We start from the raw sequence: 16,220 nt of genomic DNA on the forward strand, positions 1-16,220 counted from the left end.
CAGTTCCACATGAAACTGTGGAAGTGGCAGACGGCCCACGAGTCCTCATATTTATCACAAAGTGCTCGAGGGCTTAGGGACCTGCACATGCATATGTTTGCCAGGATACGCCTAGTTTTAATGATATTCGCCTCGTTGATTATCAGGAATAATTCTCTGTTATGTTGATTTTTTACGGTAAGCATCTGTTTGGCTGCACCTCTGTGGGTTCTGTGATGTGCCTGTTAGTCTGATAGCCATGAAAAGTTGATAAATTGTGTACAGCTGACAGGTGCTCTGATCAGACACTTGCCAGGTGTTTTGTTTCCCCCTCATCTCCACAACGACACTGTTGCACTCACATATGCTGGTAACCGTGGTGACAGCTACATGCTTTCATGGGTCGCTTAGAGATTCAGAGAGAGGGGCCAACAACAGAGTAGTTACTGCAGTTATCATTTTTTCATGTTCAGCTCTATTTTATAGGCCTACACATGAGTATGTATTACATTCACATGAAATCATGTCTGAAGTACAGTAACATGATCATCATAAGTCCTGATCGCGATGGTGAGAATATGATGAGATCATCTAGATAGAAAGATTCTAGCCTTGCTATATCAAATCCTCACACTGATTACACTGGAGGTTTAAAATGGTCCAGTTGATGTGGAGTTCAGATACATGTAGGACTGCAGGTCCTCTGTGCGATCTCAGTCATCTGCAGGCCAAAGGGAAGTGCATGAGCTGATCCTCATAGGATCTTCAGGGAGCCATGCTGGCCTACGCAGGATATACGCTGCTGCTGCTGAGCTGACGTGCTCATGAAAGAAAACAAATGATGGACAGACAAGCTTCTCTTTTCCTTCCTCTGAGAATCAGTCAGCAAACTCTCTCCATCATCTCAGTACATTTATCCATCCCATCTCATTTTACTCCCAACTTCCCTTATATGTCTTTCATTCGCAATACTGACCTCCCAATCTCAAACACATGTTTGTCCATGTCCAAACGGCCTGTTTTTACATTTACAGCCTCTCCCTATTACCATTCTTCTTCTTCTCCTTCTTCTCTCTCTCTCTCATCCATCCATCTATCTATTTATCTATGTGTCTCCTCCTCCCTGTCTGTCTCTGGAGGGATGCCAGTAGCAGAGCAACAGAAATGCTCACACATTCATTGGCTGGATGTTCCTTTGCTTCACAGCTCAGGCCTTGGTGTGAAGCATCCCTCAAAGTGGCACCCAGCGTCACTGAGAAAGTGCTCGTGTGCATACATGTGTGTGTGTGTGCATGTGTGTGTGTGTGTGTTAGTGTGAACGAGGGTCTCTGTTTCTGTTACTGTGATATAATTGTAGTTGTCTCTGTGTCAGTCAGATGCTTGCCTCTGCTGCAGTAGTCCTTGTGTGTGTGTGTGTGTGTGTGTGTGTGTGTGCTGTGTGATTTTTGCCATTCCAGTGGTTATGTAAGCGGTGACTGCAAATGGTGCACTCCAGGTTTAATGTGCTTGAATGTGGGCCATGGGGGGAGGGGTCACACCACAGACTCATTTACGCTAATCTACAATGCAAATGCACAACCAACTTGAGGCGTGCTGGTAGAGCTGCAACAGTGTGTGTTGTGTGTGTGGGAAACATGTGAAGTTATTTTGGCAATCTCTTCCATGAGGCGCCGGTAAAGGATTGAGCATAAGTGAAAAGTGCAATTATCCAGCGATAGCATCGTTAACTTTTAATGAAGATGTAATGACTCCACGGCAGCTGATGGGAACTTCATGGTGCCAAACGACTCCACACACTCCATAATGCTTGGGAAGAGTGTGTGTAATAGGCAGGATTAGAGAGCCATTTAAAATGTGTCTTTTCACTTTGATTGGAGGGCCTACAGGGTACAATAGAGTTTGTTCATTAGAGTTTTACTGATTTTTTGGAATGAGTCACTAGAAATCTATCTTGCTCTCTCTCTCTCTCTCTCCCTATCTCTCTCTCTGTCTATTTCTCTCTCTCTCTCTCTCAGGCGTTCCAGTCTGGTCATCACCACAAAGCTCTACTGGGGTGGAAAGTAAGTGAGAATTATTCCCACTGGACATCCCAGTAATCACACACACACACACACTTCACACAGCTGCGGCGGTCTGCTACTGCTGCTGCTGCAGTCACTGAGACTGTTGTATTGAGTGGTAGAATGTCCATTCCTCATTTCTGAGTGTATCATTTGATTTATGACCATCTAGATGGATTGTACAGTACTCACTAGAGGCACATTACTGAATGCTTTCATGGAAATTCAACACTATTCTTCGTGTCACCTTTTTGATTACCGTTTTGCCAAATGCTCATTGCAAAAAGTCCACAAATCTTTTTGGAATAGATGCTGCTACTATACAAGCTGCATGGTGAAAAGAACTGAACAATTAGAATTTATAAGTCATGTTTTTTTTTTTTACTTTTGACGTGTTTTTGCCCTTTGGAAAGCCCTGGCTGTCTTATCTCAGACCCTGACTCCCCCAGGCTTAGGCATTGTCTCTCCCTCTGGGAAAGGAGAAAAAAAGCTTTTAGTGAGTGCTTTTACAGCCATCCTGGGGTGCTGGAAGGTATGATACGTTTTCAAAGCACCTGATTCACTTTCTTACGTATGCGTCTCCTCCTCATGAATACTAATGAGAGGGGGTAGGAGGATGCGTGAAGAGGAAGAGGACACATGGGGGCTTTGGGGGGACAGAAGCCGTATCCATACCAGCTATAAAGCCATATCCATACCAGCTATAAAGCCGTATCCATACCAGCTATAAAGCCATATCCATACCAGCTATAAAGCCGTATCCATACCAGCTATAAAGCCATATCCATACCAGCTATAAAGCCGTATCCATACCAGCTATAAAGCCGTATCCATACCAGCTATAAAGCCATATCCATGCCATAGAAACAGCTATAAAGCCATATCCATACCAGCTATAAAGCCATATCCATACCATAGAAACAGCTATAAAGCCATATCCATACCATAGAAACAGCTATAGTATAAAGCCATATCCATACCATAGAAACAGGCTGACAGACAGGAGCTTAAAGGGGCATGCGCCTGGTCTTGGCCTTTTGACGCACCACACAGTAAGAGTGGGGGGATGCCCTCTTTCACCGGCTCTACTAACATGTATTTGTGTTGTTTACTTTTCTATTGTACAGGGCAGAGACAGAGAGGGGTCTGTCCAGGAAGCACATTATTGAAGGTTAAGCTTCAGTTTCACATTTGCTCTTTCTTTCCCTGTTTCTCTGTTAAGTGTACATCATTGCAATGACCTAAATACTTCTATAATAATATTAGGTCCATACACCCACACACTTGGCCTTGATAGAATTGTCATTTTAAATCCTTTTGGACACTTGCCAATGTCTAGTACGGTCCACACACTAATCAATCATGTGGATGTGTCCTGACAGGTCTAAAGGGCTCTCTGCAGAGGATGCAGCTGGAGTACGTGGACGTGGTGTTCGCCAACAGGCCCGACAGCAACACGCCCATGGAAGGTAAGCCAAGCCCAAACAGAGCTGCCATTTACATGGGCTTGTGCATCAGCTCTGGCCTCTAGTGCAGCACTCTCCTCCAGTCCCTTCCTGGAGCGTCCTGCTGACTTCTGTGCCTCACCCTGGAGGCACAGCAGCCTCTGATCAGTAGGCGTAGGGGAGCTGTTTCACTTACAGCCTAACATGACTCTATCATCTGCCTCTCTGAGACTCGCTGGAGGAGGTTAAGGTCCAGGAATGGGATGAGACTTGACACCCCAAATGTCGGCCAAATCTGCCCCCCGCTGGTCTGGTCAGTGACCCTGTCATGGTGTCAGTGTGGCCGCCTGCTCTCCCACTCTCCGGCTCTCCCATGATGTCCGAGCGTCGGGCCGATGAGTAATCAGGTCAGAGTCTGCGTGCTGTGCTGCGCGGCAGCAGGGGGAGAGAAGAGCGTGGCATATTTTTGGCCTGAGTAGGAGAGAGAGTGAGGAAATGCTGCCAATGTTTGCTTTTTCTCACACATTTGAGGGCATTTATGTTTGCCTTACTCACAGTTTTGCTTTCACGTACACACACACACAAACAAACACACACACACACACACACACACACACACACACACACACACAAATTCCCTCTGTCACTGATGATTTGTTGCTCATTGCCTTCACAAGGATGTTTCCTGTAGCATAATAAGGAGGACATAACACATAATTTAAGAGATATTTTAGCATGCAGTACCTTTTATACTACATCTCTCTTTACATATCATTAAAAAGAAGTGGTGGCAATACCACATCGATCACCTCAAGACTGCTACTTCTGAATGAATTAATACAAAAGATGGTCGAGGGCAATTAAGGACTTGAATTTAAAGGCTTTTCAATGGAATATTATGTAATATACTGCTTGGTGTGAAATGCAGAAAGTGTGATTGGCTCAATTACACAACCGTTCTTTAGAGTGGTCCTCAGGGGCCCCATCACTCCTGTCCAGTCACAGCGGTGACCCTGAGTGACCTGACCCGGCCTGCCACTCAGCGAGCCGGCCCGAGGCTGAGGAGGGACCGCAGACGGCAGACCGCAAGCCACCGCACCGCATCACACCGCCGCACAAAAGCAACTGCACTTAGCCAAAGCCATTACAACGCGCAGAGCCTCAGAAATGCTGTCCGACTGTGATTAAAAAGCACCAGAGTGGCCATGTGGGGCCGCCACGCTCTACTGAACAAGGCCCTCTAGACCAAATCCACTCACTCACCTGAAGCCAAGGCCACAAAGACGTAAAAATCAAATACAACTTGGTGGGTTTTAAATGTCAAGTAGCCCCAGATGAGGCATAGCAAGTGAGAGAAGGAGAGAGTGAGAGAGAGAGAGGGATAGTTGGGGATGGATGGATAGAGAGAAGGAGAGGAGAGAAGAGAGGAGAATAATAAAGAGCTGGCTCTAGAACCACTGCAGAGCCAGAGGCACTGGGAGATTTTCTTAATGTTACTCTCACAATTTATCTTCGCCAACTCACCCAAAGCGTCAGCTTACACAATAGAATTAGCCCCAATGGCTCGACTCAGCATCTCTCTCTCTCTCTCTCTCATTACTTGCCTTCTCTCTCTCTCTCTTCTTTTCAGTTCGAGAGTGTCCTATGCGTACCTTTTGTTTGCACACAATAATATGCACATATGCATCCAGACACACACACACACAAACACACACACAGACACACACACAGACACAAACTCTGGCCTTGTGTGGTACTCCTCAATCAGCTTTGGGACAATGCATGGGTACATTGTGCCCCCACTCTCCTATTCAGTAGGGCCTGTTCTCCGTGCCAAAGGCTGCTGTTTTGTTCAAGACTACCACTCTCTCTGTCTCTCTCAGCCACACGGACAACTCTCTCAGAGTGGGACTGTTCAAGGTCACTACTGCATCCTCCCTGAGGATAAACACCCTCTACTCCCAATGATCGTCATTCTCTATTTGATGTTTGGTCATACACCAACACAAAACCTTTACCCCCATCCTCATCCTAATGCTTTTTTCACTAGTACTAGTGGGAGCATATAAAGGTATCGGTCATGAGCTGCCAAATAATTTCAAACAATTTAACAGACAGTTATATTTATATTACTTGGCAGACGCTTTTGTCCTTGTGACTTGCAACAATATCAATAAACATTACATTCATTAAACAATCATTAAATGGTAATGTTATTGCTACTATTATGAAATAGTTTAAAGTAAAGTCAAACAGCCTACATTAAAATAATAATGATAATAATAATATAGTCTTCATAATAACAATAACCATAAACATATATTGGAACTTGGACCCAGATTTTAACGTAAACCCACTAGCAGAATGAAATTTCAACAGACAGTTTAAAGCTTTGATTTTTTTAGCGTATCACAGCAAAGGATCAAATTAGGATGTTTTGGGGTAGCTGGTGCAGAGACTCAATTTGGCCATATTACAGCTCTCTGCTTTGTGTGTTTTGGAAAGGAAGAAAAATTACAACCATCCAACAACTGTGAAAGTAGTCCCAAATCCAAGCAATTCTGTTTAGCTCCCTGGAAACATTTTCATTTTGGTTTGTCTCATTACATTTTACTGCATGTTATTGATTGCACATTCTGCCTCCAAATGATGATAGCCCAAATGGATCCCGTTGGACTCTTATCAGGGTCGGGTGTTTCTCAGTTGGCTGCTGACTCGGAACACTAATACAGGGCAGAGTGACTGATGTTTGAGGTGAGTAGGGACTGCAGAGCAGGTCAAACCCAGCATGAAAAACAAATAGAATACTGGCGTAGAATGGTGAACAGCTGTCACAACAACTGGATTTTCATTATAAATTCCTCTTAGAATGTTTTTTTTAATGCCATTTAGAATGCAATTTTGTGAAACAGTTTCCAACCCACTGCATTAAGAAATAATTAAACTGTAGTACACTGCATTGTGTTAGTGGGGACCAAGGGTGATGAGTGGAGGTGCAAAACGCACACCAGAAAAGGAGGTGCTGGCAACCAGTAAAACACATGCAAAAGGAGAGAAGTGCCGCACACTCCCGAGTTACACATATAAGTCTTTAATGTGACACCTTTTCGGCCTGTCGGCCTTCCTCAGGTCACATGTGTGGGCAGTGGGGACCAAGGGACCATGAGGGTTTATCATTTTAATTGTGAATAATTACAATAACCCACATCCTCTCTGGCAAATCTGTAAGGCATATCAAACCAACTTGGGAAACCTTCCCTATGAACCCTTCAGTCAGAGTGTCCCTCCGCTTGGCGTTCAGGCATGAATAACTCCCTGTGTGTTAATCCGGCGAGCGGGCAGGCGGGCGGGTGGCTGTGGCGAGGCTGTGTGCAGCGAGCAGAAGTGCCGTGTCATCTCCCCTGACGCTCGTGTGTTGCATATTAAACACTCCTCCACAGCCTCGCTGGGCGCGCCACCTCCACACAGAACACACTGGCTCTGCAGTCACTCTCCACACAGACGCCCCATCTGCAGCAGAGGCCAGGGGCTTAGGCGCTGCTGGATTAATGACCAGAGGTGAAGGCACTTTTAAATGTGTGTTAGTTATATTACAATCTCTTTAAACTTTGGCTATGTATCAACAGTCAGGCACATTTGTCCCAACATTATTGTCTGATTAACTATGGATTTGGACTGTGATTGTGTATTTTGGCCGCTACAGTTCTCCCAGAGCACAGTCCATTACACTGTAGTTTAGACCCCATCTGTCTTCTTAGGTTCCGTGTTGACTCTCATTTCCCAGCTGACCTTCAGTGTAACCTCCTCTCCAATGATCAACTCTTTACCTGGAGTAGGAGCTCGACATTCTCTGGGAGTGAACTGAACAGTCTGCTCGCTCCATTCCAACAGGCTGCTCGCTCCATTTAGAGTACAAAAGTACACAGAACTACATGTGACTTTGTTACTTGGATGCTTCATAGAAACAGACATACGCTTCCCCTTCTCTTCACTGAATCCCAGTTTGTCCTTCTCTCTCACTCTGATCCCCTCAATTCATCTCTTCACTCTTCAATAAATATTTCTTTTCTCCCAACATTTGAGTGTGTGTTATTATTAATCACTATTAACCCCTTCTCCAATTTGGAAATCTATTATGTTCTTCAATTACAGTGGCTTCACTTTTGTCATAGTATATATTTTACAGTATACATTTAACACAGATTTCAACTACTAACAACATCATTGGTGGTTTTGTTTTCTCAGAAATTGTGAGAGCCATGACCCATGTCATCAATCAGGGTATGTCCATGTACTGGGGAACATCACGGTGGACAGCCATGGAAATTATGGTGAGTGGCCCGTCTGAGCGAGAGTCTAAAGAGAGTGATATGTTCAGCTATGCAGCTGTTATCTATGCAGCTGTACGTTGAGATGGTGAATTGGTTAGAAATGGTAAAATGGTGAAATTGAAATGGTGAATTGGTTTGAAATGGTGAAGTTGAAATGGTGAAGTTGAAATGGTGAATTGGTTTGAAATGGTGAAATGGTGAAGTTGAAATGGTGAATTGGTTTGAAATGGTGAAATGGTGAAGTTGAAATGGTTTGAAATGGTGAAATGGTGAAGTTGAAATGGTGAATTGGTTTGAAATGGTGAAATGGTGAAGTTGAGATGGTGTATTACACATCTGCAAATAAGACAACTGGGCTGAGTGAATAACACTGAAGAACGAGCTGGCTGGAAGTCGCTATCAAAGCTGCTGGCAGTGTTGACCAGTGCAGCTTGAGCTTGCTTGTTAAGGCTTTAAAAGTCAAAGTGAGAGAGGAGCGAAAGGTCAGACTGAGCACCTTCCACTCCTCAGCATGGAGCTCTTGCCGTCCTCTCAAAGACATGGAGGCTACTCCTGGCACACTTCCAGGCTAACATACATCCTCATAAGATGACTAGGAAAAGTGAGCTTTGATTACACAACAGATTAACTCCACGGTGCACCAGCATCAAATTGATCCAATAGATGAGTGCTGGGCAGTTGCTGGACAGAGATAGCCCTGGACTGTGTCTGAAACCTGCCACTGGACAGACAGACCGTCCGAAATGTCTCCGGAGCTGCCTTGTCTGATAGGATCCGCTGGCATCCTGCTAGGCACTCACAAAGGGAGTCTTGCGGCTGCTTTGTGGCACGCGCGTTGTAGCGTGGAGTTGACTTTGAGGAAAGGGGAGTGAGGAGGCGGTCATGATAAATGATTTTCTAAAGAAAGAAAGAGACAGAGAAAAGCTGCTCTGGGAGGGTGGAATATACACACATCTATCTCCGTGCTCCATTTTTTGCGTGTGAAGTTCTTCACTTGCACAGTTTTTTTTTTCTGTGCCGAAATCTCAGAGTACGCTGCACTCAATAGCTGGTAATTAGAACATGCCAGGGGCTTTGTATGCCACAGCAAGACCAAAGTGGTGCAATTGAAACCACATTATTAATTCATGGTTATAAATGAGCGGTTTGGGTATAGGCACAGGGCAGGAGAGGAGTTTGGAGAGGAGATGCTCTACAGCGACCTGTAATTTGTTCCATGGCGAGTGCTCGCTCCACTTCCTGGTGTCACGCCAGATATGGTTCCTCCTACATGCCCACCCCCAACTCCGCAAACATGGCTCCGCAGCGGGGAGGGTGTCAGTGGCATGACTGTGTGTGGTAATTTCCTTGCGTGTAAGGAAGTGATAGCTTGGCACACGTTGAGCCCTTGGGCGCTGCACTGACATGCATACCCACACATGCAAGTCGAAATAACAAGGCAACAGGCAAAATCATGGGCACATAAAAAGAAACATAACCAGTTTAGAATGCACTCGGGGGGAGGGGGGTATTCAGATTGTGTTTGCCGAGAGGAATAACTAATGAGTTTTTGTCTTATATCTATATTATTTTTTCTCTACCTCTCCACCTCTCATTTCTCTCTCTCTCTGTGTTCCTTCTCCATCTCTCACTCTTTCCGCTCCAGGAAGCGTACTCTGTGGCGAGGCAATTTAACCTCATCCCCCCAGTGTGTGAGCAGGCTGAGTATCATCTCTTCCAGAGGGAGAAAGTGGAGGTGCAGCTGCCGGAGCTCTACCATAAAATAGGCAGGTGTCAATCAATCTCCTTTCCCTCACGGCCTCTCCGTCTCTCCTGACTGCACACACCCCACACCATCTGCTTGCTCCCTTAATGCTGCCCATCCACAGTACAGTAGCTTTGAGTTGATACTGCTGTTCTAATCTGCTTCTCAAGGCTTTTGGAGCAACAGCAGTTCTATGTTCTTAATTTGAGTTTTTTTTATTCACAACAGTCTAGCTTTTCTCTGTGTTTCCTCTGTGGCTTCAGGGGTGGGCGCTATGACATGGTCTCCCCTGGCCTGTGGCATCATTACTGGGAAGTATGAGAATGGCATTCCTGAAACTTCCAGGGCCTCCATGAAGGTATGCAGAAGTTTGAGGTGAAAATAGCCTGTGAATGTGCCTCTCCAAAAATCCAGATGTCCAAGGTCACATTTTATCACACATAAGAGAATAATAAACTGACATTTTTAGACAAACAAAAAAAGAGGGTGGTTATGCCTGGAGTATTCTCTCATTAAATCAAGAGGTTCTGAATTCTTACATTCTGATTGCCTCTGTATGCTATAATAGTTGACCTTCTAACGCTAAGGGCCTTGTCAGTAAATAATTGATTAAATATTCAATGGATGGATGGACAAAATACTAGAAGTACTTAAATGAATTGCTTTTGGCAGCATTCAGAATGTCTCGGTTCTTGGATGGTGCCCAACTAAAGGAACTGTCATTTTAATAGCTTCTCTTTACAAGGACCCTGGCCATTTTCTATGTAGATTAGGTGGTTAATGACAAGCTGTTGGGAAGGAGATGCTTTTGGTAAGGACATTCTCCAGTGCCAGGAAAACAACTGATTGTACTGACTAGGCAACATACATTAGCATACACACATACATTAACATACACAACATATAGGCCTACATACAGTTTATACATCTGTAACTATTAGGGATAAGGGAATGTGTGCTCTGGAATAGTATGTGTACTTTAACTTCTAAAGTGCTTGCTAATCTGAGTCAATGTATAGGTTTATAAGAGTGCAGTTTAACATAAATATAACACCAACAAGAGAAAATTGCAATCCATAATTGCAATTACAGGAAATCCTTGAACTGCTTGAATCAGCAAAATTGCAGGATCCCAAAATTCTGGAGGAAGTAGCTTTGTTTTAAGTGGGATTTCTTGGCTCAACAGCAAATCTGTATTGAGTGATAAAATGGTATTTTGTTACCAGACAGTATGAACGTTTTTCTGTCCTTTTCTCTCTCCTACTCTCCCCCACCTGCCTAAACATCCATTCCTTTCCTCTGCTCTGCAGTCATACCAGTGGCTGAGGGATAAGATCGTGAGCGAAGACGGCAGGAAGCAACAAGCAAAACTGAAGGAGCTGGGTCACATCGCTGAGAAACTGGGCTGCACTCTACCACAGCTGGCTGTGGGTAAGATGAGCACACAGCACTTTTCACCTGTGGCAGCGCTGCTCTGGAGGTTAGCTCCACCACAGCTCCTTCCCTACCTGGTGCTGGATGATTTATCTACCCAGCCAGAGTTGCAGAATCAGCAGGCAGAAATAGTTGAAACTTGAAAGTAAAGTAGAAACCTTTACAACAGCTGCAGCCCCGGCTGCCCAACATACACAGCTGAATCTGGACTGAGCCTGGTGCCGATCAGGGCCAAAGCCTTTACGGAGTTCCACATGCTGTCAAGGTAACGGGGCAGAAGCAGAGCACGCAGGGTCCAGTAGCAATGTATTGCTGCCACCTAGTGGACTGTACATGCTAGATCGATCCAGTGGGACCAGCTGTTTTCGGAGTGTTGTTTCATGTCTCTGTGCTTCAAAGAACTTTGTGCATGTAAGAACTGAAACTTTTCAATACAGCCTGGTGTCTAAGGAACGAGGGAGTGAGCTCTGTGCTTCTTGGAACTTCAAACCCTGAACAGCTTACAGAGAATCTGGGAGCCATACAGGTCAGTGTGGTGCACACACATACACATGTGGAGCATGTCCTGTACAGCATTGTTTCTTATATTAATCCTTGCATTATTATTGCATGATCTCCAATTTACAGGTGCTCCCAAAAATGACTTCTCATGTGGTGTCCGACATCGATCATATCCTGGGCAACCGACCTTACAGTAAGAAGGACTACCGCTCCTAGAAGCCCCTGTGAGAGTCTCCTACTTAGACAGATGACCGTGATAACGCAGCTAGTGTGGGCCATACGGTTTCCGCTGTGCCCCTCCCTGTGCACCCAGCCTCCCCAGGGCTGGGATTCTTATGCCCCCAAACCTGCATGCCTAAGCCGGATAGAATCGGAGTAACCTAGCCTTCATCTCAAACAAGCGTACCCCGAGAAAGCACATCACACCTGAGTAACAACTGAAGAAGCAATGTCCTTCATATCCAGTGCAAGAACAGCACAACTGAGCTTATTAGAGACGGCTGTACCATATTACTATATGCAGTCCCCTGTACGGTTGCTACGCACTAGAGCTTTTTAATGGGGTCGGATTGGGAAAGGTGGAATTGTCAAGCATGTCGCCCTCTTCTGTTGGACCAGGGAACTGCAATCCCACTTCTGTTAAGTCTGAATGGGCACCTGAGTGTACTGTCTTGTGTGCATCTGTGAAGAGAGCTACACCTCAGCAATCAGCATTTGCTTGTTTAGTAAAGCCACATCATTGACTGCTGACAAGATGCTGGCGTTATGCCAGCTATTACCGGAAATCCCTCAAAGACCCAGTGTTGAGACATATCTTGTGCCCATTTGAAAAGAGTGCACATTGCAGGGAGGGAGGGCACATTGGAGTCATTTCTCTATGACTTTTCTATGTTTTACTTGGAAGGATGTAAAAGTTTTTACATTGTAATATAAGCAAAACTGACCTCAGAACTTTTTTTTCTGACGACAGCCACACTATTATAATCAGCTTATAAGTAGGTACATTGCACAACTCCAGAGCGGCACAAAGCATCTTTATAGTTGCTTTCCATGGGGATCCTAGTCATCACATTCCCATGAGGTTTGGCTGAAATGTTCTGAAACCGAATTCAGATTCAGAAAGATCAGATGGGAAAACTTGACTGGTAATTTTTGCCTTTGTCTGAAAGGCTTCAACAATCAAGAGCTTTGTTTAGCACTAAAGCTAAGCTGAAATAATTTTAAATTGTACATAAACATCAGTCTAATCAACCCGTTTCTCTCTGTAACAATCCTTAGGAACAAGAGTCAAATATGTCTGTAAGATTAATATAAACTAATATAAGCATTTCAGTCAAGCAGTTTTCTTTGGTCAAATCTCTTTAGAACAGCTGAATGAATGAATGAATGAATCTGCATTCCATTACATACTGTAATTAAGCATTTAATGGTTTGTACAGAACCCCACCACAACAACAATCTTAGACTTCAGTTCTTTGCTTTTTCAGTCCTCTCCCAATGAGTGCCTTTAACTTTACCCTTCATGTACATAAGGAACCTGAGAGCCTGAGTCTCCACTTCCTCATAGCCATTGGTTTTTAGAAGATAGGGATGTAAACTCTCTGTTTCTATAGTTCATTAATGTACAAGTGTTATCAAGCCATTATCTACTTGCATCAGGGTATTTTAGCCATCATTATGTTTTTCCTTGTGGTCATGAAGCAGTGACTTATGTAAATATTTACAGATATTTAAAGATGAATCCTGTATCACGCTTGAAATAAAATGGATTATGCCAACACATACGCTGGCATCTTGGGTCTTATTTTTGTGGCCATCACCAAAAGGCAAACAATAAGCAGATTGTTCCAGGTCCATCATCTTTAATTTGTATAAAAAGAGAATGGCGGAGGTCAGAAAGAACCTCCACAGATGACATCATGAATTTCATGAAAAATTTCATGCGCAACAGAAATGATAAATGTCCAGCCCGGCATCACGTCTTTGCTTCCCACCCCAACCCCTTCCCAATCCCTGCCCCCCCCCTCCCCAACTCCTTTTCTCTTCCTTTTCTTGTGGTTCCAACTCTCCTGCTTTCTTGTTCATTCGCTCACTTGGATCCAGTAGACAGCAGGGCAATGAGACCAGAGGAGGCACTGATGGACAGAATGTAATTACTGCACACCATTAAGGACAACAACAGAGGGAAGAAATATCTAATAGCTCACAATAACTACTCTTGTTAAATTCTCAAACATTTTAAAAATAAAAATAGGATGCATATGCATATACAAGACAACAACTTCTACTCATATATATATATATATATATATATTTTTTTTTTTATTTATTTATTTTTTTTTTTATATTATTATTATTTTTTTTTTTAATTGCACCATTATCACCTGTTATACTGTGTGCTACCTCAGCTTCATACTCATAATGAACCATGGCATTTCATTCTAATCTTGGGAGAGGTTTTTCCTGTGCAGCCCATTGTAATGACATGTCAGATATTAAAAGCTGGGTAAAGGATACACAGTGGGATTGAAGTTCTTGAGCAGAAAGAAGGAGGCTACGATGACCAGGACCAGGAAGAGGGTGTTGTTGTAGAAGATGGAGAAGGTGGTGGCCTCATAATCTGCAACCTCATTCTTCTTCCACAAGATCCTGAAAGAGGGAATTAATTATTAGCCCCACTGGCCATCCTCTACCCTATCCAACTAGCTGGACACTGTAACAGTGTCACTATGAAAGTATTTTAACTTGCCTTCCAGAAACAAATTAAAACTACAGTCCGATTCTACACATTCATCTTTCTCATACATTAAATGGGGAAAACAAGACATTTTTATCACTAAAGAGTAAAAGACCTTTGGAATATCAACACAGTAGATAGACCATATATGTTATCAGTTGACATTATCTTGCAATCAGAGTCTGACTGACCTCTCATCCTTCTCTTTGCGGGACATCTTCCTGTTGTCAGCCTCAGACAGCTTGCGAGTCACCTCCTTGGACACAGCGTCCTCCCGCTTCTGGGCAACCCTGCAAATATGATAAAACCAATGAGTCTGACATGCCTGTGGAAGTACTCAAACAGGGTCATAGGAACATTAATAGAGATCACACCACAAAACATGCTGCAATTACAAGGACGCATGCTTGTAGAGAGGCGAGTACTAACTTGTGCTTGAGAACAAATTTCACGTTCTTGTAAGCGAAGGCCACCAAGTATGTGCTGACAAGGGTCATAACGCCGTAAAGAACAGCAGACTGCACTAGGTCCATGTGCCAAATCCTCCAAAACAACCCTAATGCAAACAAAAACGCAGTAATTAGAATGGTTAACTTGATGAAGAGACATTGGATGATGGAAGACAGAAGAAACGTACGCTACCTGGATGCTATTAATCAATGACTGCTGCTACTGTCTGAGTAGCAGTAACGGTATTATCCTGAGTAGCGATGTCACCCCTAATCTATGTCAATGTATTAATTGGTAAATGGTTACATCTGAAGAAAGCGTCATTTATTGTTAGAAAATTACAAGAGAACTTAGTAATATTTCATTAAGTTATATATCCCCACAGTCAGAAGCTAATGTACTCTCTGACACCAGCTAGCTAGCTAGCTAAATGTAGAAAGTTAGGATGATGGTTGCAGACATTGTTACAAAAAACCGGAAGAGACCATCACATTATGTGAGTTAATATAACGTTACGTTCATTTAACTGCACACATTCCACTCATAAACACAATTTTAAGTTAGCCTGGAAATTAAGCTGCAACAGCAGCACCACTGGCATGTAAATTGTCCATGCTAACGTCTCAGGATAGCGTTGGCAGTACGTTACTTACAAATAGGAATTGCGGAGACGATCAGGGCATTGCCGTAGAAAAGAGCTGTCGATTTAGCGGAGAGATTTCTGCTAAAATCTTGAAGCAGAAGATCCTCCTCGGACTGCTGTTTGTTGGTGCCTTTGGGTGCCATGGCTCGGGACTTCACCTAGTAGCCAACTTAGTTTTCGGTGTTGAACAGCAAAAAGACTGACACGTACGTGCCCAGATTGTATGAATCGCTAACGCCGCGTCAGCACAAACACGGAAGTCGTCGGCATTTACCGGAAATCACTCCGCTGACATGACTGCAACGTTCCTAAAAGTATACTGCCATCTAGTGTAGGCTAGTACAGGGGTTCCCAAACTTTTTCACGACAAGGCCCCCCAAATACCACTAGGTACTGCCCAAGGACCGCCTTGATGTGTTATTAAACCCATCGACAATACTACGGCAAATGTAAAAATACATTAAGCTAATCCTAATAATTATTTTAGCCGCAAGGACTTCGCGAAGGAGCATACAGTGTGTAAAAACTGCATTTGGGGCTTTCTGCTATATGAGAGCTATCACTCTACTATTATTCCCAGTCATCCCAGTCAGTATTCCCAGTCAAAATGTAATGTTCAGATATGCAACAAATTATTATAATGGCATTGTATAACAACCCTCATAGTAATAGGTATATTTATTTTTTTTCAAATGTATTTGTTGCTTTTATTTTTCTTTCCAACTTGCTGAGCCCCCCCTGGCACCCCCTTGCGGCCCCCATTTTGAAATCCACCGCTAGTAGATTTAAACCCAGATCTTCGCTACTTGCTTATGACTTGCTATAAAATTGAATCAAAATGAGTTGCCTTTGAAAATAAATTAATAGTATGAAAGACTAAAAATAAAACAAATATC

The 16,220-nt window shown here is 43.7% G+C and overlaps 2 protein-coding genes across 6 annotated transcripts in view; one reads left to right on the forward strand and one right to left on the reverse strand.

Moving 5' to 3' along the window:
* kcnab1a (potassium voltage-gated channel subfamily A regulatory beta subunit 1a) overlaps positions 1-13,276 on the forward strand; it is an 80,662-nt gene extending 67,386 nt beyond the window's left edge. For all 5 annotated transcript variants that reach the window (XM_042063940.1, XM_042063941.1, XM_042063937.1 and 2 more), the window contains 9 exons: positions 1,995-2,039; positions 3,167-3,210; positions 3,422-3,508; positions 7,730-7,815; positions 9,461-9,581; positions 9,823-9,917; positions 10,870-10,990; positions 11,431-11,519; positions 11,621-13,276. In XM_042063940.1, coding sequence (XP_041919874.1) covers positions 1,995-2,039; positions 3,167-3,210; positions 3,422-3,508; positions 7,730-7,815; positions 9,461-9,581; positions 9,823-9,917; positions 10,870-10,990; positions 11,431-11,519; positions 11,621-11,710 — 778 coding nt within the window. In that variant the 3' untranslated portion in view covers positions 11,711-13,276. The remainder of the gene's footprint in view (positions 1-1,994; positions 2,040-3,166; positions 3,211-3,421; positions 3,509-7,729; positions 7,816-9,460; positions 9,582-9,822; positions 9,918-10,869; positions 10,991-11,430; positions 11,520-11,620) is intronic.
* Positions 13,277-13,336: 60 nt separating this feature from the next.
* Positions 13,337-15,566, reverse strand: ssr3 (signal sequence receptor, gamma). The gene is made up of 5 exons (XM_042063942.1): positions 15,335-15,566; positions 14,661-14,787; positions 14,423-14,521; positions 14,012-14,143; positions 13,337-13,650 (listed from the first exon to the last, which is right to left on the reverse strand). Exons 1-5 carry the CDS (start codon positions 15,465-15,467, stop codon positions 13,584-13,586), a joined length of 558 nt encoding a protein of 185 aa, XP_041919876.1. The 5' UTR covers positions 15,468-15,566; the 3' UTR covers positions 13,337-13,583.
* Positions 15,567-16,220: the final 654 nt, after the last annotated feature.

The sequence above is a fragment of the Alosa sapidissima genome, chromosome 15, assembly GCF_018492685.1.
Source record: "Alosa sapidissima isolate fAloSap1 chromosome 15, fAloSap1.pri, whole genome shotgun sequence".
Classification (NCBI taxonomy): domain Eukaryota; kingdom Metazoa; phylum Chordata; class Actinopteri; order Clupeiformes; family Clupeidae; genus Alosa; species Alosa sapidissima.

Coding starts and splice junctions, on each gene's coding strand:
- ssr3 (XM_042063942.1), bottom strand. CDS start 15,467: ATGGCACCCAAAGGCACCAACAAACAGCAGTCCGAGGAGGATCTTCTG. Junction 14,788..15,334: donor CGTCTCCGCAATTCCTATTT/GTAAGTAACGTA, acceptor TGTTTGCATTAG/GGTTGTTTTGGAGGATTTGG. Junction 13,651..14,011: donor AAGAACTTCAATCCCACTGT/GTATCCTTTACC, acceptor AATGGTGTGCAG/TAATTACATTCTGTCCATCA.